The 23,947-nt window shown below is 45.7% G+C and overlaps 1 protein-coding gene across 3 annotated transcripts; it reads left to right on the forward strand.

Annotated features, from left to right (window-relative positions):
* Window positions 1-2,858: 2,858 nt before the first annotated feature.
* On the forward strand, window positions 2,859-22,416 carry GSK3A (glycogen synthase kinase 3 alpha). 3 transcript variants are annotated; one of them, XM_061597915.1, is made up of 11 exons: window positions 2,859-2,985; window positions 5,329-5,516; window positions 5,609-5,692; window positions 6,848-6,958; window positions 12,058-12,188; window positions 15,591-15,697; window positions 16,977-17,074; window positions 17,669-17,764; window positions 18,788-18,974; window positions 20,722-20,823; window positions 21,027-22,416. In XM_061597915.1, the coding sequence occupies exons 1-11, from the start codon at window positions 2,958-2,960 to the stop codon at window positions 21,101-21,103; spliced, it is 1,209 nt and encodes a 402-aa protein (XP_061453899.1). In that variant the 5' UTR covers window positions 2,859-2,957; the 3' UTR covers window positions 21,104-22,416. The 3 variants fall into 3 exon arrangements, with proteins under 3 accessions (XP_061453899.1, XP_061453897.1, XP_061453898.1); XM_061597913.1 differs by having other exon boundaries at window positions 2,887-3,784; XM_061597914.1 differs by having other exon boundaries at window positions 2,893-3,226.
* The last annotated feature ends 1,531 nt before the right edge of the window (window positions 22,417-23,947 follow it).

Genomic DNA, 23,947 nt, shown 5'->3' on the forward strand with positions numbered 1-23,947 from the left:
TATGCGCAAAGCTCTCCTCCAACACCACATTTCAAATGAGTTGATTTTTCTCTTATCTGCTTTTTTCGCTGTCCAAGTTTCACATCCATACATTGTAAATATTTATTGTGCTACCCAAAGGCCATGACAAATACATTAAAATATAAAAACATGAAATGCAAAAACATACAGAAATAAGTAAAAGTATACAAAGGACAGGTTGTTGTGACCTGTAGTATAAAAGAATTTCAAAGTCAGCATTGGAGAGCACAATTTAAAAATCTGAATCTCCCAAACAGTTCACATCCATACATAGAGATTGGGAATAACCATGATCTGAATGATCCTGACTTTAGTGTTCAGTGATACATCTCTGCATTTGATGTTACATAAATCTTCTGTTGTCATTACTTTAGTCTTTTTGACGTTCAGCTGTAGTCCTGCTTTTGTGCTTTCCTCTTCAACTTTCATCAGCATTCGTTTCAAATCATTACTGGTTTCTGCTAGTAGTATGATTATCCTCTGCGTATCTTAAATTATTGATATTTCTCCCTCCAATTTTCACACCATCTTGGTCCAATCCCGCTTTCCATATGATATGTTCTGCGTATAGATTAAACAAATAGGGTGATAATATACATCCGTCTCACACCCTTTTCGATGGGGAACCAATCGGTTTCTCTCCTTATTCTGTCCTTACAGTAGCCTCTTGTACAGAGTATAATATGTGCATCAAGACAATCAGATGCTGTGACACCCCCATTTCTTTTAAAGCATTCCATAGTTTTTCATGATCTACACAGTCAAAGGCTTCATTGTAATCTATAAAACACAGGGTGATTGCCTTCTGAAAGTCCTTGGTGTGTTCCATTTTCCAATGTATGTTTGTGATATGATTTCTGGTACCTCTTCCCTTTCTAAATCCAGCTTGGACAGCTGGCACTTCTCGCTCCATATATGGTAAGAGCCTTTGTTGTAGAATCTTGAGCATTACTTTACTTGCATGGGATATTAAGGCAATAGTTCAATAATTACTGCATTCCCTGGGATCCCCTTTCTTTGGAATTGGGATGCATATTGAACACTTCCAGTATATGGGCCATTGTTTTCTTTTCCATATTTGTTGACAATTTTTTGTTAAAATTTGGACAGATTCAGTCTCAGTAGCTTGTAGCAACTCTATTATTATGCCATCTGTTCCTGGTGATTTGTTTCTTCCAAGTATTTTAAGAGCAGGTTTCACCTCACATTTCTGGTTCTTCATCGTACGGTTCCTCCATGAATGAGTCGTCATCCTTGCCATCTCTTTTATAGAGTTCTTCAGTGTATTGCTTCCATCTTCCTTTTATTTTATCTATGGGCCCTCTCCCCTATATAACTGAGGCCTTATAAAGGAGCTCACCTGATGACTAGTAGCTCAATTCTATGCATGTGCATTCAGAAGTCCAATGGGCTTACTCTGAGGTAACTCTGTACAGGATTGCAGCCTAAAAGTGCATTCTCATTGGGAAATGGAACGACCAATATTCATTTGTGTTATTTAGTACATTTTATCTCACTAAGGACAGCATTCAAACTCCCCATCCCATTTTATCCTTACAACGCTTTAAGTTGGGTGAAATTCTCTTGGCACAGCCATTGCTCTTCCCATGTCTTGCTTCTGGGATGGTAAGTTTAGACATTTACCTTGAAACAGCTGCTGGACCTTTTTTTGTACAGTATACTGCTTGTGGTGGTGGTGGAGATGCCAAAGGTTTTTTTTCCCCAGCGCAGCGGCTGAGTCTGGCGACATGCCTCCCATCATGCACCACGCCACAGCCTGATAAAGGATATTTCTATGATAGTTCTTCTAGAAATATGACTCTAGTGTGAATGTTCCTACAATGCAATCCTTACATTTCCCACTGTGTCAAATGGGGCTTACTCCTAGGTAAGTGTGCATAGGTTTGCAGCCTTAGGCTCTACTTTCCTAAGAAGCCCCAAGGCTGGTACAAGATTGGATGGTTATTGTGTTGACGTGTCCTGACAACCACACTTCTATCCATCTAGAACCAATTTGTTGGCAAAAGAATAGTCGCCTCCAGGGCATGGAATAAAAGCATTTTTAATGTTTCCCTTGCGTTGTTTCAAGGTGCATGCAAATTTCAGTGGTGGTTCCCTCTCTATTTTTCCAGGCTCATAAATATCTTTTGCAAGAAGATAGGCTGCTGAGAGGGGCACACTACCCCAGAATCTCTCTACAGTGCTTGACGCTGATGCCGAAAATAGTGGCATTTTTCACCTATACTTTGCATAGTATTTATTTAAAGCAGGGATGGGGGATCTTTTTGGAGGGAGGGGGCAGTGGTTAAATGGCCACCCTCTTCAGTCTTGCCAGCCGTTACCTCCATGGAGAGAGGGTGGGAGAAAAATAAAATAAATACTACAGTTACTTCATGTGCATTTTCGTCCATGCAAATAACAATACGGAAGAAGCTCGCCTTGGGGCTAGCAGAATTTGTTGCTTTGAATGTATCACACAAGATTGTAAGCCTCCCCTAACGAGCTTGCGTGCAAGAGTCTTCCGTGCAGGAGAACTATATCTCCCACAACCCCCCTCCGGGAACAGCATAGTGGACGCTGGGAATTGTGTCTCTTCCCTATGTTGCGTTGCATGCCGGGACCCCTGCCCTTGTCTCAGAAGAACGACTCTAGCAAGCGGCAATGGTGCACCTGCCGAGTCTGAAGAGTCTCACAGTCCCTCCGAGTCACGGCAGGCTCAGCCCCCGCGGCTCTCTGCCAACCGCGGCCTTTCTGCTCGCGGGGCACGATGGGAGCTGTAGTCCACTCCTAGCAAGGGACCACCAAATGCATCACGGGGTCAGCGCTGAGCATATTGGGAGCGCAGTGGCCGAGTCCGGCGGCGCGCCTCCCGTCGTGCACCGCGCAACAGCCTGATAAAGGCCTCATTCCAGCTCCACTGAGTTTGAGAGACGATAATGGATAACAGAGCGAGATGGGCACAAGGTTAAGTCTCTCTTGGTTTTCAGGCGGCCGAGCGGCGTTTGCGACCCTCAGGCACCCGCGGCTCGTGTAACTCCTTTTCCTCCTCGCATTAGTCGGAGCCGGAATCAAGCTTGGCTTTCAGCCTCCCTCCCGCCTCACGACAGCCGTTGCGCTCCGTTCTCGGATAGGTTAGCCGTCCTCGCGCGGAGGATGCTGGGAAACGCAGTCCCTTTACCGTACGCTTCGTACGAGGCGCTATGTGGCGAGTAACTCCATTTCCCGTCTTTCCTCGCTGCCGGCGGTAGGCGTGCGCCCACATACTGGGACGTGTAGTTCCCCGGACCTAACAGACAACGGGGCTTTTGGGGATCAGGGGACTCCATGTCCCATCATGACTCTCTGCAAGAGACCGAATGGGCTGTCCCTGCGCCTCCGCTTCTGGGAAATGGAGTCCTCCCTTCAGCAGCAGATAAGGAGGCGGATGGTGGCCAGGACTCCATTTCCCATCCGCTCTTGCAACAGGGCCGGGCTGGGCCGGCTCCCGAGCCGCCTCAGACGGAGCCAGCCAGCCAGCGCGGCCCCCCTTCCCTTTTCCCCGGTCCCGGCCTCACCATGAGTAGCGGCAGCGCCGGCTCTTCCCGGCCCCGGACGAGTTCCTTCGCAGACCCGTCAGGCGGGGCTCCCGCCACGGCCCCCGCCGCGCCGGGCCCGACTTCGGGGGCAGCGCCAGGGGGGAAGCCCGGGGGGGCTGCCGGGCCTGGGCCGGGGGGAGGCGGGACCAGCACGGCGGTCGGCTCCTTCCCAGGGCTGAAGCTCGGCCGTAAGTATTGACTGGGAGGGGAGGGGGAAATAGACGGGAGAGGAGGGGGGACAAAGAATGAGGGGGGAGGGGTTGAATGATGGCAGCGATCAAAGGGGGGTTGTGGGGATTTGGAACGGCCATGGAAAACGGGGTGCTAGAGAAGTGGGAATGGGTAAGAGGTTGGGGGACAAAGGAAGGGGAGATGGGCGAGGGGAGTATCTGGGGCAGCCAGGGGGTGGGCAGGGCTTGAGGAGGTGGGACCTGGTGGCTGAGACAGGATAGGAGGGAGGAGTCACTGTCAGCCATACCTGTCTTAAGGCTCGTCAAGTGGGGGTTAGGGTGCTTCTGAGGTCTAGGCAAAAGAAGGGGGCTAATCGAGGGGACACCCTAGTAAGGCAGCATTGTGGCTTTGGGGTTCAGGAGGTGGTGGTCTCTCTTCTTTCTTTCTTTTTTTGGTGAGGTGGAGTGACTTGTGAATGGGGACCAGTGCAGGAGACTTGACACATCAGGAGAATGGTGAAGACAAGTCAGGGTGGGTTGGCACACAGAGTTTGTAAAGGGTTCAGGTTCTCTGTTGGTGGGACCAGAGCTCAGGGAAAGAAGTTATTTGAGGTCAGCAGCAGGATGAGGGGTCCAGAATTATACTGATGATGTCAGGATGAAATCATCGAAGCAGGGAGATCAGTAAGAGTAGCCAGGGGTGTTAATTTCCATGGGGTTTGAAGGAGGCTGTCTTGGACCACTGCTAGAATCGTCCAACCTTTATTTAGCACCTATCTGGTGCTGAGATGAGAAGAGTGTATAGAAGTGGTACGATGTGCTTCAGGAGGGGGTTGAAGTGGAAGATGGGCCAGAGGAAGAAGGGGAGGGAGAATGGCTGATGCTTGGACGAAAGAGTAAAGGAGTTGGGACTGGTTGCCTGGGAACGATTCAGAATGGGCGTGGCTGTAGCAGACTAGGTAAGGTAGTGCAGGTGTGGGGCCGAAACATGGCGAGGGGTAAAGGTGTTGGATGGAAAGAGATTGTGGCTCAGTTGGACACCAAAAACGGAAGAAGTGTGAATATTTCAGGTATGAGGGGCATAACTAATAATCCCAAGCATTAGCACCGACCCAATTTGACAAGAGTGGGTGTGGGACAAGACCCTTTAATCCTCCTGACTTTGAAGTGCCTTGCTGGCAAACTTTATGAATGCAACTACCTTTCACCTTTGGATTACTGGGTGTGGGAGGGGCAATCATTGTACCTTAAAAGGTCAGATTTCGTATAGGGGCCTACTGTTGCTGCTACTTGCTGTACAATGTTTTGGTAGGGTATAGCTGTGGTGTAGGGAGTTATGACGTGAGGGGTGTTATTTGTTTCCAATTTGTGCTGTCTTAAGAATGGTCGGTGTTTGTGTCAACTGTAGTGTGCAGGTTTGTAGGCAAATGGACTAGCGATGAAGTAGCTTGTGGGTTGATGATGCCCACCCAGTTGCTTCCTATGTGGTGCATTTTGTAGATGTTTTTTGTTCAATGGGTTGGGTTAGGATTCAGATTTCTCAAATATTTCCCTTTTTCCAGGAGATAGCGGCAAGGTGACCACTGTGGTGGCCACGCCAGGTCAGGGCCCCGACCGCCCCCAAGAAGTCTCTTATTCTGATATCAAGGTCATCGGCAATGGGTCGTTTGGGGTCGTCTACCAGGCCCGCCTAGCAGATTCCGGTGAGCTGGTTGCTATCAAGAAGGTGTTGCAAGATAAACGGTTTAAGGTGAGTTGAAAGGGAAAGTCTGTTAATGTGTCTTGCAGATTTTGCTGCTGGGATTTTGTAGCACACCTTGTCCTTTCCTGTCTTGTCTTCAGAACCGTGAGCTGCAGATCATGCGGAAGCTGGATCACTGCAACATTGTTCGCCTGCGATATTTCTTCTACTCAAGCGGGGAGAAGGTAAGGAGAGAATGGAGGATGATTTATACTAGGTGGCAGGCAATGTTGATTCTTGGCTATTGACCATGCTCGCTGGGGCTGATGAGAGGTGTGAGGCCAGCAACATCTAGAGGGGCACAGATTCCTCACTCAATAGGCTGAGAGAGCAATTGTGCTAAGCCAGCCTTTGCCAACCTGGTGCCCTCCAGATGTTTTGGACTACAACTCCCACCAGCCCCAGCCAGCATGTACATCTGGAGGTCACCATGTTAGTGAAAGCTGTGTTAAGGTCATCCAGCGAACTTTGAACCTGGCTGTTCTCAGTCCTAGTCAAACTGCTGTGTCCTGTTATGCTGACTTTTCTTTTGTACTAGAGGACACAGTGGGGAAAAATTTATGTTGAATTTGCATTACAGTACTTAGTTGCATGTAGCTCAGGATTGGCATGGTGAAAGCCGCAGCGGGATTGTCTGACACTTTGTTCATATTCTGCAGTGTTTCTATCCAGAAAAGCTTTGTCGGGCCTTGAGGAATCTTTATATGTAGACTTAAAAATAGTGAGAGTAACAGCAGAGGTTACTTTGGGTTGCTCTGTGCTACTTCCTAAATCCAGGCTGTAGGGGTGCAGGCAAAGCTAATGGCGATTACAAATTGAGACTTCCCTTAACTGACCTCCTTGTTTCCTGCCCTTTGGTGTTTTTGCAAAGGCCTAATTGAGGCACAGGACATCAGAGCTGGGCCGCATGATGCATTTTCATTGCTGGAGCTCAAACAAAAAACGCTTGGGAGTAGTAATAGTAGAATGCCTTTGAGCATGACTACTTAGCACTTAACTGCTGAAGAAGCAGCGCCTGGCCTTTCTGCACCAAGGACTTCACCTTTGTCTTCCACATAGGCATGAGCATGAGGTGCATTTCTCATTTTAAAAATTAAGCCCTGATATTTACCATTGTGTTTTTATACTTTATTGCTGCAACCATATGAGCTCTTCATATAAGCGTCTTTCTTCATATTATATAAATCTTATATATATATTTAAGACAAAAACTGGGATTCTTGCAAGTCCTAAGAGGAACCCATGGACCACACAAGCCCATGTTGTTCACTGTTGTTTTGTAAGGCAGAGTTAGTCCGGAGGTTGTCTCTCACCTTCCTCTTCTCCACAATCTGTTGCAGAAGGATGAGGTTTATCTTAATTTAGTTCTGGACTTTGTGCCCGAGACGGTGTATCGTGTGGCCCGCCACTTCACCAAAGCCAAACAGACCATCCCTGTTATCTATGTGAAGGTGAGTACCAGTCCTCCTTTGAAATCTTCAGTGTCCAGGAGAGTGGCAGCCCGTGGCCAGATTTGCACATCACAGTAAACTAGAGCTAATGGATTACTGCAAACACATAGATTGCTTTCACTTCACTGCTCGTCTAGCAGAAACAAACCACCATTTCTGGCTTAGCATTGTGTCTGAACCAGGAGTTGTGGTTTTATTTGCTCAAACTTCAATCAGGAAGCAAAGAACAAACCTTGACAACATATTGTGGTTTGTCTGGAGCAAAACAAACCACAGCCCTTGATTTAGCCATAATGTAAGAAGAGCCTGCTGGATGAGACCGAAGACCCATCAGTCTTGCATTGGCCAACCAGATGCCTACGGAAAGCCCGCAAGCAGGACTTGAGCACAACAGAATTATTCCCCGTTTGTGATTCCCAGCAACTGGTATTCAGAAGTGTGCTGCCTCCAACAGTAGAGGGAGAACATAGCCATTGTGGCTAGTAGCCATTAATAGCCTTATCCTCTATGAAATTGTGTAACCCTCTTTTAAAGCCTTTCAAGTTGGTGGCCATCACTGCCTCCTGTGGGATGAATTTCATAGTTTTAACAGCTTGCTGTGTGAAGAAGTTTTTCCTTTTGTCTGTCCTGAATGTTCCAACATTCATCTTCTTTGGATGTCCACAAGTTCTAGCGTTATGAGAGAGGGAGAAAACCTTTTCTCTGTTCACTTTCTCCACACTGCTAAGCATAGATCGTGGTTTGTTCCTGCTTGTACTAGGGGAGGAAAGAAGTGGAGAGCCATCTGCCTGTTCATGGTCAATCATTAACTATTGCTGTAGGGGCTGTCAAGGGGATGCCCTCCAGATGTTATTTGACAACACCTCGCATCATCCCTGCCAATTGACTATGCTGGCTGGGGCTAATGGGAGTTGGGGTCCAACAACATCTGCGGCTACCCCTACTTTATTATGATATGTGTGCACAGCCACTGTGTCTTCATGTTGAGGATTAGATGCAGCTGGCCGAAGTGGCTTTCAGAGCTTTTCTGGTTTGGCAGAACAAGAGCCTCTCCCAACTCCCTCAAATTAGAAATTCCCAGTTCCCTGGTGGTTATACATTGTCCTTGCCAGTATTGGACTCTGACCAGATTCTTTTTGCTCCCAGTACCGTATGCCGTCAGGACACTGTGTGATCTTGCTGGATTTTTTTTTAAAAAAAATCTGTACCAAGAAGAATTAAAATTTTCAGCCTGTTTAAATTATGCATATTGAACACATTGGCTTAACATCTCGCTTAATTTGGCCATTTAAATGTCATTGGATAATTTTGTTCTGGCTTTGCTACTCATGTAGAGCTGCTGTGTACTGAAGCCCCATCTGTGACTTCTGAAAATCTTATTCAACCACCTTTCTGGCTTTTCTGAGTTCAGCAGTCAATACCCACATCCATACAAATATATCTTTAAAGGTATAAAGTCTAGACACTGGCTTTTAAAAAACCTGTTTAATGGGAAGTGGAGAATTCCTAGAAACAAGAGTTCAGTGCCCATAATGCCGTCATCTGCATGCTGTTCAACCACAGCATACGCATGCTTCTGAATTCCTGACTGTGATGTAGACAGACAAATCCATGTGCCCGTTATGGACCTGCTATTTCTCCTTACGACAGATACAAGTTCTTGTGGCAGTACCGTATTAGCCCCAAGCCATCTTATGCTCCCTACATCTCTTGAAGAGGCAAGACTCTCTTGTGTATGCAGATTTTTAATGCATGTATCTGGAAGTCTGTTTCTTACCTTCTGAAGATTTCATGATGAGCATCAGGTTTTATAAAGCCAATTGGAAACTCCATCATTTTATTTTGATAACTTGGATTGAGAGTCTGCACTGTTTTGAGTTTGGCTCATCAAACACTAATATGTTAAAACAAAACAAAAAGAGCCCTGTTGGATAGGGCTAGGTTGAAGGGAGAAAGAATTGTGCGACTTACCCCCTTCTCCTGATTTTAAACATAGTACTTTATATAGCAGGTGTGGGGAACCTGTGACCCTCCAGATGTTGCTGAAGGACAATTCCTGTCATCCTTGGCCATGCTGGCTGGATCGGATGGGAGTTGTCATTCAACAACATCTTATCCATACTCTCCACAGATAAGAAATGATACCTTACCAAGAAAACCATCTTGTTTTAACATCTACTAAAGAATTCACATTCCTTTTTGCCCCTCCCCAGGTACAGCTAGCATTTCACCCTCTCTTGCTAACCTTTCTTGAGTGAATGGGGAGAACATACAAAGCTGCCTCATATGGAGTCGCTATAGTTCCATAGTATTTTTGTGACTTTCAGCAGCTCCCTAGAGTCTCGGGCAAAGAAGGCTGTTTTCCAGCTTCTGAGTTCCTTTTAACTGGAAACGCTGAGGATGGTTCCTTCTTTATGCAAAGCATACTTGCTACCAGGTCCTGCTCCCCACTTACGTAAATTTTAACTTAAAGACTACTTAAGTGCCTTTCTTTGTGTTTGTTCTGGAAGCTGCAACTTGTGCAGAATGCCACAGTCTGGCTGCTGATGGGGGTTTCCCATCAACAGCGAATAGCACCTGAGCTGAAGAATCTGCATTGGTTTCCAAATGCTCCCAAGCCATATTCAAGGTTTTTTAAAAAATGTAAATGTACTGCCTTCAAGTCGATTCCGACTTACGGTGACCCTATGAATAAGATTTTCATGAGGCTGAGAGGCAGTGACTGGCCCAAGGTCACCCAGTGAGCTTCATGGCTATGTGGCGATTCGAACACTGGTCTCCCAGGTCGTAGTCAAACACCTTAACCATTAGTATATACATCTTTAAACAGCTTGGGACCAATCTTTATGTTCAGCCAGAGATGCACCATCTAGGGTGCTGCAGGTTGCTTGTCTTACTTTTACAAGAAATAAGGCATTTGATATACCTGTGCCTAGCCTGTGGAACTCATTGCCTATTAATGGGCTCCTACTGGGAGGAAGGGCAGAATATAAATAAAAATAATAAATAAATAAATAAATAAATAAATAATGCTGAGTGAGTGCCATCAGTATTTTGTTTCAAGTGCCTGGTGAAGACACTGGCGTTTTCTGATGTATATAGGTCAATCCATCAGTTGTTATGTATCCCTGTCTAGATGTTGAGTACTTTTATGCTGTTTTGTGGGCATGTTCACCACTGAGATACTTTGTTTTATTGTTTGGTTTACAAGCCTATTAAATAAATGTCTTAAACGTCAATATGCCTGTCTTCCTGATCCTCCTCCTCTTCTTCTTTTTAACTGTTTGAATTGTAATGTCACTTTCAGTCCTTTTGAAGTTACCCTTTCTCAATAGGTATGAGTTCTGTAGTTCGGTTAATGCTGTTTGTTTTGTTAGGGTTGATTTTGTTGTGTTTGCTTTTTATTTGTAAGCTGCCTCGAGTTAGTTTTTTATCCTAGAATGGCAGTGTGTAAATAGAATTGGTACAATGTCACGAGTCACTGTGTAGCTTTGCTGCTTATAGGGGATCTTAAGAACATGAATGGCTATGTCGGGTCAGACCAATGATCTGTTTTGCCTAGCATTCCATTACCTGACGGTGGCCAAATGAAGGTTCATAGTTCAGATGTGATGATGATGATGCCCATCTGCTGTTGATTCACAGTAGTAGCTGGAAGTATATCGTAGCTGAACATGGAGATACTGGGTTGTAACCAGTTGTGGTATCTCCTGACAGGAGGCTTTTTAATCCAGATGCTTCTGTGAGCAGAAAGGTGGGCGGGGTGTTTTTTGCTGGTCTCCTTCCCTCGCCCCGTTCCCAAATCTGCTCCAGTAGATTGGGGGACCCTTTGGAACAGCGTGGGAGATGGTGCAGAAACTGCAGGAGGAAGAGAGGAAATTGGAATAAATTGACCCCCTCCCCACACTGCTCACAGAAGCCTCTGCTGGATCAAAGAGCCCTCCGTTGGAGAGGAAGACCGTTGGACGCATTCATGTGCTAACCCTTAGTAAGGATGGCAGCCGCTGATAGACTCCTTGTGTTTGCAGAGTGCAGCATTCAGGGCAAATAAAGGGGAATCAACTTCCATGTGTCACATGTGCACACTTTAGTTTACAGTAAAAAATCTCTAACCCACTTTTCCCCCTAGTGCAGATGCTCAAAGCAGCTAACAAAAGCAATAAATAAATAAATCAGAACAATTCAAATAAGTGTATAACAAAAACACACTCAAACAGCATTTAAAAACCTAACTTCTGGAAGTTGCCACCACATGATGTGTTAGGCTGCAATCCAGTACACGTCTATGTAGAAGTAAGCTCCATTGGGTTCAATGGGACTTACTCCCAGGTAAGTGTGTACTGGGTTGCGGCCTTACTTGGCTGTTACTGGTAATCAGTATGTAAACTTCGGCTGTCTAGACTGGGATATTTGCATCTGTTCTCTCTTTTTTCCTTCCCTCTTAGGCTGCTTCTCCCTCTGGCCTGCTTCTCTTTCCCCTGAGACTATTCTCTCTTCCGGATGCCTTCTCAGTTCACCTCTCCTAGACTCTGCCTTTTTCTGTCCCACCTTCCTCAGGCTCTCTGGCCTACTTTCACTTTAGAATCTGAGCAACTTGGCAAATGGCAACAGGAAAGTTTTCTTCTTTCCAAGCCATGTGTAACATCAAGGAAGCCCCAGGAGCTGCACCAGCACCACAAACTCCTTAGCTCAGGGATGGGGAACTGGTGTCCCCCATCCAGATCTTGCTGGGTTACAACTCCCATCATTCCAGATCGTTGACAATGCTGACTGGGGCTGATGGGAGTTGGAGTCCAGCATGATCTAGAGGGCCACACCTGCAGGGTCCCTATCCCTGCTTTAAAGTCACACGCTAACAGCTACCCCATCATCCACGGCATTAGACTCCTTGGGTTGGTTATGCATTGAGCAGAAAATGCTTCCTCTTGCTTATAGTTTAACTTGCTGCCTTGCTACCAGCCGCTGAGCCAAGCTCTCTGGGTAAGCCACTGGTAGCAATGCAGCACGTTAAAATATGTGAGTGAATGCGTCTGCATGCTGTTATATCACTTGGTTATTGTTTAAAACTAGAAGCCTGTCTCCTCTCTCCCCTAACTTAGGTGTACATGTACCAGCTTTTCCGCAGTCTTGCTTACATCCATTCTCAAGGTGTGTGTCATCGGGACATCAAACCTCAGAACCTGCTGGTGGACCCCGATACAGCAGTACTGAAGCTTTGCGACTTTGGCAGGTGAGAGGCATGGAATTGGCTGTTTCCAGCAAACACTGCTGTACAATGGACCTCTGTCCCTATATGATGGATTTACAAATCAGCCAGGTGCTCCAAATACACGAGTAGACTTGTTTCTGTCCCTGACCTATAATTCACTTGAAATCTTCAGCCAAAGGTGTGTTTAGTTGTTTCATATCCATATGTGCAACTCAGCTTCTGCTGCCTCTTGTGCCTCTCTGTCCCCTTTTTTCCTGCTGCCATTCCATAGGCCTTAGTTTGAGATGTCTTCACCAACCAGACTGTTTTCTTGTTTTCACCTCTCTCTCCCCCCGTATTCTTGACTGATCCTTCCCCTCCATCAGTTATAACATTTTACTATTTTGTGATATCTCAGGACAGCCACTGGGGCAGGAACACAGACCCCTGCGTAGCCATTTTTAGCCTGCTGTATGTACTAAAAATGGGTCTCATGGCTTCAGTCAACAAAAGCTGCAGCTGGCTGATTGACGAAGACAACTTTTAATTGTTGGCGTTCTGAATTCAGGGTGCAATATTTAAATGCAATTTTGGTTTCTGCATGTTGCATTAGTAAGGCGTCTTTGTTCTTCATTCCTATTCACTTGACAGTGACTGGCAGTTTACTTTGCAGTTCATGAACTCTCATGCTGTTTTCATATCTCGCGAAAGCAGCTACCTTGTGGTACATGCTGGTTGACTTTTTTGGAGTAACGTTTTAAACCTGCTTTTCCTGCAAGGAGCTCAGGGCCTTATATGTGAGGCTACACTTCTCTTGTCCTCCTCAACCCTATGAGATTGTCAGACAATGGCCGGCTCAGGGTCACCAGTGAACTTCATGGCTAAGTGGCAATTTGAACTTGGGTCTCGTGTCCAACTAATTATTACGCTTTGCTAGCTCTTCAGTTAATTCATTTAATTAATGACTTTGGCAGATGATTAAGAAGTCCTCAATCAAAGAACAGACCTACTTAAGCTGTGCATTATATACAGAGTTGTGTGTGAAAAACATAGGAAGCTGCCTTATACTGTCAGATCATTGATCTGTCTAGCTCAGTATTGTCTACACTGATTGGCAGCAGCTCTCCAGGGTTTCAGGCAGGGTTCTCTCTCAGAACGTTCTGGAGATGCTGGGGATTGAAACCGGGCCTTTCTGCATGCAAAGCAGATGCTCTACCGGTGAGCTACAGCCTTAAAAGAGCCAAAATTCTCTGCCAGTGGAATCTTAACTTCTGTGCAAGAAAAGTGAGATTTTATGATCTGCATACATGGAGCAAGTTTACATGCTTTCTTATTTTCTTTATTTAAAAGAATTTATAAACCACTTAATCAAAGGTATCTCTAAGCACTGTGCAAAAGACAATATAAAAGCACAGATAAAATCAGTCAAGTTTAAAAATAAGTAACTTCCTGACGTTTTGGAATATATTTACTATTTTGCATAATTTAATTTGCTTTTGCTAGCTGCAGGAAGAGGCAAGGAATTGAAGCTCCACCCTTGGGCTGGAGCCCTGTGCACACTTGCCTATTGCCATAGAACTCTATGGGCCTTCCTTCTGTATTCACATTATAGGATTGCACTCTGAGACTCTGAAACGCAGCTGGTTCCCGAGACTTCACTAGGCGCAGGCAGTATGCTCTCAGTAATGACAACCTTAACGGCTAACAACTTGTGTAATATGGGTGCTCCATTTATTAAATTTATATCCCACGCTTCCTCCCAGAAGGAGCCCTTTAAAAGAGCTGTGACTGAAATGGAGACTTGACACACAACTGTGTTCCTGTGTGTGTACATAAACCTTTCTACTGGGGGGCAGACAGGGGATTTATGTGTGTAAGTGTCTTATGTGAAAACTCAGTGGCATATTCCCCATTCTGTCTTGGGTTGGCTCCTGTCCTTGGTTATCCTGAAACTACTAGGCTGCAAACTAGATCCTTCCCTTTTTTTGTTGAGTCCATCTATGTGTTATCACCTGCCTCCACATCAGTCCATCTGTATGTTAAGACAGGCCTTGGTGGTCCTCTTACAATCTGAGGAGAGACAATAGCAAATAGAGCAGGAGGGCCTTTTCAGTGGTGGAGCCCCAGTTGTGGAATGCTCATCCCATGGAGGTTTGCTTGGGGTTTACTTACCTTGCCTGAAGAAAAGCCATTTTTATTTTTCCAGACCTTTTAATTAATTAACTCTTGACAAAATTAGTTTTACGCTGGTTTTATCGGCTGCTTTTACTGTAAGGTTTTTGTGTTGTCGATACTGTTTTATTTATTATTTTGTGGTTGTAAAGCCTCCCTGGAGGAATCTCTCCCCTCCGGCCCCCCGGTAGTGTGGAATAAACAATTCTTATCCTGCCCTTTCTCTGAGAAATTCAGGGCAGTGTATATGGGTTTTCCCTCCCCTCCCGTTTCACCCTTACAACAATCCTGTGAGGTAGGTTAGGCTGAAAGAGAGAGAGCAACTGGCCCATAGGTCATCCACTGAGCTTCAGGGATTTGAAACCAGGACTCCTAGTCTGGTTTGATACCAGGACTCATACACTCTAACCCCTCGGTGTCCAACACAGTTGCTACTTGCCACGTGGTGAAACAGCTGTTGGCCTGTGGCAAATTGATGCTTTACTGCTGCCTATTTTTTTAAATAAGTTTTTTAAATAAAATTCTTTTATACATGTACCAGTTCAAAAGCATCTCACCTTCCGCCCTTAACAATCACAGATTTATCCTTGAGTCCTAATCGCTTTTCTGATTTTGAAAAGTACAGAATTGTTCTTGAATTCATGCCAGATCCATTTCACTTTTAACATCTACAATTCTCACTGTCTCAAGAACTTGTGAGGCTTCTTTCTTTGGAGAGGCACCTTTTCGAGAGAGATAGAGATATTTATTTATTTATTTATTAGATTTATATCCTGCCCTTTCTCCCAGTAGGCGAGAAAGTATGTGACTTACTTCAAAGCACTCCACATTTGAAAGATGATTCAGACGTTACAATGTGGGGGTCATATTTTAAACCTAAAGGAGTTCACAGTTCTAAATACAGTTATTCCAAAACTTCTCAATTCTTGGTTCAATGTACCTCTGCGAATCAACTTGTTCTGTGGTTAAAATGGTGGAATCATAATAACAGGTTGCAGATATTGGATGAAAGTTTGGAGGCAGAGTTGAGATGTAGTCTGACTGATTTTATACATATGAAAAAATATGTCAAATTTCTCATTAATTCTGTTACTAAACAATTTGGAACACTATTGTGCATTTGTCTACTCTCAAAAACAGTTTACATTTTCAGCACATGACAAAAATTAACACATTTGCCACAATTTTAGCAAAAAACAGTTGGACCCTACTGCTCTAACTGCTACAGCACATTGGCTTGTCACAGACCCCATATTCTGTTCCCCTTTTCAGTGCAAAGCAACTGGTGCGGGGAGAACCCAACGTTTCGTACATCTGCTCTCGCTACTACCGTGCTCCTGAGCTCATCTTTGGCGCCACAGACTACACCTCAAACATAGGTAAGCACCTTGCTCCCACCCCCCATATGTCTTGTGTGTCTCTGCTTCTGGTACATCTATGTAAAGTGAGTGTTCTCCTGCTGTAACAAACTAATGAGACCCAGATGCTTTTACTGAAGAGGTAGCTGCTTGAAATGTCATAAAACATATTTATTTATTAATTTATTAAATTTATATCCTGCCCTTCCTCCTAAAAGGAGCCCAGGGTGGCATACACTAAAACACTTAAAACATCTTAAAAACAAGACTTCAAAACGTATTAAAATGGAACGTTTTTAAAAACATATGAAAACAAAACATCTTAAATAAATGATGCAGTACAATGGAGCTGACATTACAGTTGTAGGATCTGACCCTGTGATGGGCAGGTTAGGCCTTGTTGGTGGGGGCCACCACTGAAGGCTGCCCGGTTGATGTTGACCCGCAAAGAGGCCTTTTCGGTGGTGGCTCCATTTGTGGAATGCTCTCCCCAGTGAGGTGCATCTGTCTCTGTTATTATTGACTTTTAGGAGACATTTGAAAACATTCCTTTTCACCCAGGCATTTGACAGCTGAAGACTATTCCTGACACCCTGGAGATCACTGATTGAAATTATGTTGTTTATTGTAACTGCTTTTAGATTTTTTTAAAAATTGTTTTGTTGATATGTTTGCTGCCCTGGGTTCCTTTTGGGAGGAAGAGCAGGACATATATTCAACAAATAATTATGCCATATAGTACAGGTGGGAAATCTGTGGCCCTCTGCCTGTTGCTCGGCTCCAACTCCAATCAGCCCTAGCCAGCATGGCCAACGGTCAGGAATGATAGGAGCTGGCATCTAACAGCATCCGGAGGACTTGAGGTTCCCCATTCTTGCGGGCTTTCCATAGACATCTAGTTGCTGGACTAGACAGGCCATTGGCCTGATCCAGCAGGCTCTTATGTTCTTATGCGTTCATGTCATTGGAAGCTGCCTTTATACAGAGTCAGGACAATGGTCCACCTAGCTCATTGCTGCCAGCACTGACTGGCAGTGGTTCTTCAGGGTTCCAGACAAAAGACTTTTCTCTGTCCCACCTGGCAATGCCAGGGATGGCATCTGGGACCCTTCGGCATGCAAAGCGTGTCCTCGACCCCTGAGGCTGTGACGGCTGTCTCTCTCTTCTGCCCACCAACTGTTACAAAAAGAGAAGCTTGAAGTCTTGGCTCCTGGACTCCTGCCTCCAGGCGAGGGACGGATGCTGCTCCTCTTCCAGGAGGGCCAGCTTCCAGGGAAGTACCTTTCTGCTTCATCCCTAGATATCTGGTCCGCTGGCTGTGTGCTGGCAGAGCTGCTGCTGGGGCAGCCTATATTTCCTGGAGACAGTGGAGTGGACCAGCTGGTGGAGATCATCAAGGTAATGAACTGGTCATGTCTTCCTGCCTCTCTCTCCTTCCCTTTTTTTATTTTTCGCTGGGCTGCTCAAACAGACACTCTTCTTTAGTGTGGCTTTCAGAAACATTCTCCCTTCAGGAAACCCTTGTCTGTATGAACTTCTCTGCCTGGTAACTAACCCCTGCGCATTGCAAGACATCCCCACACATGGGATGTTTTTTACACCTCCCCTTCATGCTCTGTGAATTCAGAATACATGCAACGTATGACAGGAGAAGAGATGTGATAGTGAACCAGCTGTCTTTTGGGGGGGTGGAATTAGTCCACCGTTACTTACCTTGTCACTGACAAGCCACTGATAAGCCTCTAAGGAAGCTCAAGGTCACCCAGGACACAGTTTGAGAGACTGGCCATAAAGCTTTGATACCTACTTAGAAAGGGAATAGAAGACCGCAGGTCTCCTCCCCCACACCGCCTTCATCCAGTTGGATGGAATTCCTCAGTCTTATCAAGGTGCCAGTAAGACATGGAGGTGGACGGAACGGTCATCCCAGCATGCAGTGTAACTGTGCTTTGTTTCCTTTTATTGTTTCCCTTCTCTTCCCCCCCCCCCAAGGTGCTGGGGACACCAACGCGAGAACAGATCCGAGAGATGAATCCCAACTATACGGAGTTCAAGTTCCCCCAGATCAAAGCACACCCCTGGATAAAGGTAAAAGGGGCTTGGGAGGAGCTGGGTTAGGTGGAGGTTGCTGGGAATACAGCCGTCTTCTGTCCAAAGCGACAGAAGGCTCTTGGATGGGGGTGGGAACTGGATCCAGTCTGTTGGATCCTTATTCCCCACCCCACTCCGTGAGCCAAGTTTGACAAGTGGGCAGGGCTGACCACCTGTCAGTCAGCTGCCGTCACATAGGGTGACTTGTTTTCTGCATACCACTATGCACCACACTTTGCAAGCCCCAACACTCAACTGATCAACAGTTCCTGCAACCCCCCCTTTTGGCCCAGCTGCATCTTTACCTGCTCCACACCTGATGTCCTGTGATGTCAGGTGGGCATGGCTGGGGCAGATGGGAAGCCCTGGTGGGCCTAATGAGGCCTGTGGGCTAGAGGATTCCCACCAGTGTTCAGGGATATTATTGGAGAGGGATGGCTTCAGCAGTTCTAGCAGCGAGTACCTGGTATCGTGGGAAGATTCCAGCACAGGTTGCTCTGTCAAATTGTAGCTTGCATTAGGTTTCTTCCTAATTTTTAGTCAAGATGCCCTGTCTTGTAACTGGAACCCATCAGTTTGGGCCTCGCACTCTGAAGCAACAGAAAACAATTTGCTCCACTTACGTGACAGCAAATATTGATGTGTTTATTCCACCATTTGTGAAGAGCTCAAGGTGGCAACCATGATCCTTGCCCTCTTTATTCTCACAACGAACAGGTAAGGCTGAAGGAGAGAACCTAGTCCAAGGTCACCCGATAAGTTTGGTGGCTGGATAGAGGCTTGAACTCGGATTTCCCTGGATCATGTCCAGCACTCAGGCCACTATGCCACATTGTCTTTGAGAATACACCTCTCCAGGTCTTTTACCAGAGACTCTGCTGTCCTCTGCTTAAAAGCCCTTGTAACATGTTTAGCTTTCATCACACCATCTGAACGGTGTTTTCAATAGGGCTGGGTGTGGGGCTGCAGCCTTTGTAGTTGTGTTCAGCTGTGGCTGACTTCTGGCATCTCCCATATCAGGTGTTCAAGCCCCGCACGCCGCTGGAGGCCATCTCGCTGTGCAGCAGGCTGCTGGAGTACACACCTGCCACCCGCCTCTCCCCGCTTGAGGCTTGCGCCAACAGTTTCTTTGACGAGCTGCGTGAGCCCAACGCACGGCTGCCCAATGGCCGTGACTTGCCCCCGCTCTTCAACTTCAGTCCTGTGGGTAAGTGGCTGGAATCTCAGAAAGTGCCATTGAGATAGAGCTTGAGGAGGTTGAGTAGGGAGAAGAGAGGGAGGCTTAGTATCGCAGTCCTCAGTGAGACACAAAATGCCTGCTAGAGAAGGCTTCAGTGCAGATTTAACTCCCTTTCCAAATACGGCCTCATCGAGCCAGGAATTGAATCAATGCTTTTGAATGTCAGTGCTGGGGACGGTCATTTATTCTGCTACTCCCCACAGCAGTTGTTTACTTTTACTTCTTAAGTCTCCTTTCCAATCCGGGTCATTTTTATACCCAGATTTGGGTTAGCAATATAAAGCCAGATTTCGACTGGACATCAGGAAAAACTTCCTAACTGTTAGAGCCATGCGACAATGGAACCAATTACCTAGAGCGGTAGTGGACTCTCTGATACTGGAGGCATTCAAGAGGCAGCTGGACAGCCATCTGTGGGGAATGCTTTGATTTGGATTCCAGCATTGAGCAGGAGATTGGACTTGATGGCCTTACAGGCCCTTTCTAACTCTACTATTCTATGATTCTATAATCTTTTCCCCCTTGACAGTACCACATCACATTCTCTGTATTCTCTACAATGAGGTTAGCTGGTTAACCTGTGACCCTTCAAATATTGTCTGACTCCTAACTCCCCCGCCAGCATGGGCAGAAATCGGAGTTGTAGTCAAACAACATCTGGAAGGCCTCAGGCTAGCCAACTCTCATTTTTTAAAAGAGATGGTATATGCTGTGGCATTCTTGAGGGATCTCAAGTGAATATGTGAGGTTTCACTGCTAGCACATTGGGGCTAGATCCCAAACAGAACTGGAGAAGGAACAAAACACCGTGTCTAAAATACTGGGTGGTATTCAACTGACTGATCCCATCAGTGCAAGGATTTCCACCTGTGCAACAAGACTTCCCCCTCCTCCCATGGCATGCCCCCCGTGCCCCCCAAATCTGCTCCAGACGGTTGGGGGAACCCCTACAACAAATCTAGGGGTGTGGGGGGGAAAGTCCCATTGTGCAAGTGGAAATCCTTGCACTGACTAGATGCTTCCTTAGCAATGTGTTGGATACGACCCATAAGTGACACCCCCCCCCCCAAGGGGTAAACTCTTATTTAACAAAATAGCTCCTTTATGTTGATTTTGTGCATGGCACAATATGCCCTAGCCATTAACTTTGGTATATCTACTTACCTTGATATTTATGCAGTGTTTAAGAATAAAGAGGTGGTAGATAATCTAGTATTTCTCTCTCTCTCTCTCACACACACACACACACACACCTTGTGACCTTAGGAGGCTTAGAATTAAAGGGGAAAGTGAACAAGTAACATAGCACAAATCAAAGTTGGGTTTTTTACATCCCTATAAAGTTATATTTATAAACAATAGATTAATAAACAATAATTCTTCATATAATTTTATACTTTTGCATTACAAGCTGTGATTTTAATTGGGATCTAAGTAGCCCCAATATTGGCTTAGTAAACTGTTTTTTACACGTGAAGAGTAGTTAATCATTCTTTGGGCCTTTGTAACTTTGCTTCCACTTTGTATTAACTGTTTGATTGTAAACTTGCAAGAGAGCCCCTCACATTGAAACCTTGTAAAGTTGTTGTTTCTGTGAAAATGTTGGAACCTCCCCCCGTTTCTATGTGGACTAGAGCCTGCTTTGCTAGATGCACAAAGTTATCCTCAATTGACAAATACATGTATGACTCACTCAGTCTCTCGTCCCTTGCAGAGCTGTCCATTCAGCCAGGGTTGAATACCAACCTCATTCCACCACATATTCGCTCCCAGGCTACTTCAGTGGGATCTGTGCCTGGCTCCACAACTTCGCACAGTGAGTGCTTTCATCCTTCTGGTGCTTGACTTGAGATTTGGAGTGAGAACAATAGCTGAAATGGGTTGGTGGTTTGTTTTTTGTGGTGTATGCTCAAGTATGGCATTAGCTAACCCTGATGCATTCTGGAAATACAGAAGATTCACTAATCAAACCTGTGTATTTCCTCATCTCTTTCTCTCTCTCTCTCTCTCTCTCTGTAGGTGAGGGGAGAATGGGATCCGAGAGGAGCCAGGTGACGCCAGGAGACGGTGCAGGACCCATTGCCAACACATCCTGAGGGACTGCTGGGCCGGGGGGCAGGTCCCCTCCACTACCCCCTACCCTCCAGGCCACCCACATGGACTTCTCTGAACTGTGAATGGCGGGGGAAAGCAACTGTGGCCTGGGGGATCATGTGGAGCCTGCCTCCCGTCGGCCAAGGGGGAGGCCAGTCAGAGATGAAATGGCCACTTGAATGGGGGGGAGGTCCCTGTCTCCCTGAATCTCTTGCGATTCAATCCCATGTTGTCCCATGATGCCTCGGCATGGGGAGAGGGCAGAAAATCCTATGGCTTAAGGGCTCCCTTTTTCAAAAGCAGTCAAGGTTGGTGCCTCGGGGGGGGGGAGACACAAGAGCTGCCACCACACTGTCTTCTCCTCCTCCCACCTTCCCCTAGTATGTCCCAGTTTGATTTTAAGTTCCTCTTGTTTTTAACATCCCCCAAGAAAAAAACATGGTTTTATTTCTAGTCTCATGTCACCTATGCTCTTTGATCTCCAACCCTGTGGCCCTTCACACTGGACTATTCCCTCACTGGGTGCCCTTCCCACATCCCGGACCTGTCTGCCTCTGAAACATGGATGCTGTATTTTTAAAAGGGTCAGTCTCTTTTTTAAAATCCCAGTAAAATTCAATTTGTTAGATTCAGGTGAGGAATTAGGACCATTCCTCTCCCCCTGAAACGCCTCTCTCCCAAGCCTTGCCATTTGCTGGCTGCGCCTCCACCACAATCTCTTAATGGGAACAAGAAACTCCTCTCCCCCTTGCCTTGGATTGTGAGGGGAGCATGGCCAACCATTCCTGACCACCACCACTACCCTCCGCACGGGCTGGTCTTGGAGCTGTTCTTCCCCAAGCAGGCAGATAAATGATAGCAACTTGCTCTAAACGTCAGCTTTGTCTGCTCCCCAGCACCACAAATCAATGATGTGGAGGGAGGGGGTTCTCTCAAAGGGGGAGTGAAGAAGAAGGCAAGTTTTAATTCCATGCCCTTTCCCCTTTTGCTGTGTAAATACATCTCTTTTCCCTCCCTCTCCCTCAATGGCTTCCTTTTACCATTCTCCCTGTAAATAATTATAATTTTTTTCTTAATGCAATGTTGCAATGATTGCCCCAAACCCTATTTCCCTCTCCACCTTCAAATCGCTCTAGGATTGAGGGTTCCCCCTGGGGAACCAGAGTGCAGCCTGTGGATACATTTCCCAACCCCCATGCCCATCCTCATCACTGCCCTTCTCTCCCTTCCAACATTGTGTGTTAGTTTCTTTCTTAGGTTTTTTGGCTGTGTACAGACATCCGGTTCAATAAATTATTGGCATGAACGGAAAGAACAGCATGGAACTCCTTTTTATGCTTTGGGGGAAGAGGGAAGGGTCTTGGTAGTGTGGATGAATCTGGGTTAATGATTGCACACTGGGAATGGTAGCAGAGTTAAGCCACTTATAGGGAGAGGGATCCCTGATGGTTAAAGAGTTTGGTGCCCCCAGCCAAAAGGGAGATGATGGAAGATGACGGTGGAACTCTCCCCTTGTTTAGGTTTGAGTTAATAAGGGTTGCTTGATCTGACATAAGTTCTCCATATATAAAGCAATTCACCTAAGAAAAGGCATGCAAATGTGGCAATACATGTTTTGTTTAATGTACATGTGCTGGGAACTCGGGAGTAGTTACCTTTCTGTCATTGTAAATGGTGATGACCTATGCTTTAATGTTTTCAATTGGTTATACTTGAAAGAACTTCTGTGTATCCTTAGAACCTCAAATCCTTTTTGTATCTTATTTCCCTTGACATTGTTCCTTCAGGGCGCGATCAGGAGTGGGCTCAAGCTTGTGTTCTCTGCCATTGCAGCAAAAACTGAATGACCAAACAATTGGTCAGTTATTTGAAATGTGGCCTCTCCTCAGGAGTTGAGCAGTAAAGCCTAGAGACAAACCCATTTCCTGGTTTTGTTCATGACTCCCATGAGAAAGCGAGCACGAGTTTTGGCCTGCTTGTAATTTCTTCCTGGAGATGACTGTGGTGGTGGTGAGGGCATATTTAATATAATGATTGCAATTATTATGATTTGCTATATTCATCACATGTTGCCTCCCAGGAAAAAATTATTACCTTGTGATCGGATTGTCCACAAGAATATTTCCTTTAATATGATCATTATGAGACTGGGTTGTTAGTTGAACTGATTTAAGTTACTGTTGCTTATTGGGGCACAAGTTGAGGCCTTAATAAACTAGGTATTCTCCAATGTGCCACAATAGAGCCATTCTTCTGGAAGGTCTTTTGAAAACATGACCCACTGTAGGTGATAAGGACTGTAGAAGCTGCAGCCCTAAATTCTTGGGGTTGTATTAAATAGTAGTCATATGCAGAGTAGACCCACTGAAATTAAAAGGCTCATGAGCGACTTGGGTTCATTAATTTCTGTTGGTCTACTCTGAGTAGAACTTAGTGAGATATGATGCTTGGTGTCCTGATTAGGGACACTTGTGAAGTACTCACATGTGTATTATGCACTGGAGTTGAGCACAAGGATTTCTGTTTAATATCTTACTATTCCAAGTGTGCAATTATGCAGAAAGCAGGTATGATGAAGACTCTTTTAAAACCCACTGCTCCAAGGCTGCAATTGGTTCCACGCCCAGTTGCAAGCGGCAGTGATGGCTCTCCTGGATTCTGTGCATAAATATTTTGTGAGGCAACAGGATGAAGTAGGAAAAACTGCTTCCCTTCAAAGAAGTATAGATTTGTATTTGATAAGACCAGTTCTCAGCTGTTATATTCATAAAAATGTGTATATATGCTGTACAGAACTCTAGCCTCAGACCAGCATATGGATGTTACATTGCTAGAGCAAAAAGGGC

Source organism: Rhineura floridana, chromosome 15, assembly GCF_030035675.1.
Source record: "Rhineura floridana isolate rRhiFlo1 chromosome 15, rRhiFlo1.hap2, whole genome shotgun sequence".
NCBI classification, from domain to species: domain Eukaryota; kingdom Metazoa; phylum Chordata; class Lepidosauria; order Squamata; family Rhineuridae; genus Rhineura; species Rhineura floridana.

Coding starts and splice junctions, on each gene's coding strand:
- GSK3A (XM_061597913.1), top strand. CDS start 3,346: ATGTCCCATCATGACTCTCTGCAAGAGACCGAATGGGCTGTCCCTGCG. Junction 3,785..5,328: donor CCCAGGGCTGAAGCTCGGCC/GTAAGTATTGAC, acceptor CCCTTTTTCCAG/GAGATAGCGGCAAGGTGACC. Junction 17,075..17,668: donor AGCTGGTGGAGATCATCAAG/GTAATGAACTGG, acceptor CCCCCCCCCAAG/GTGCTGGGGACACCAACGCG.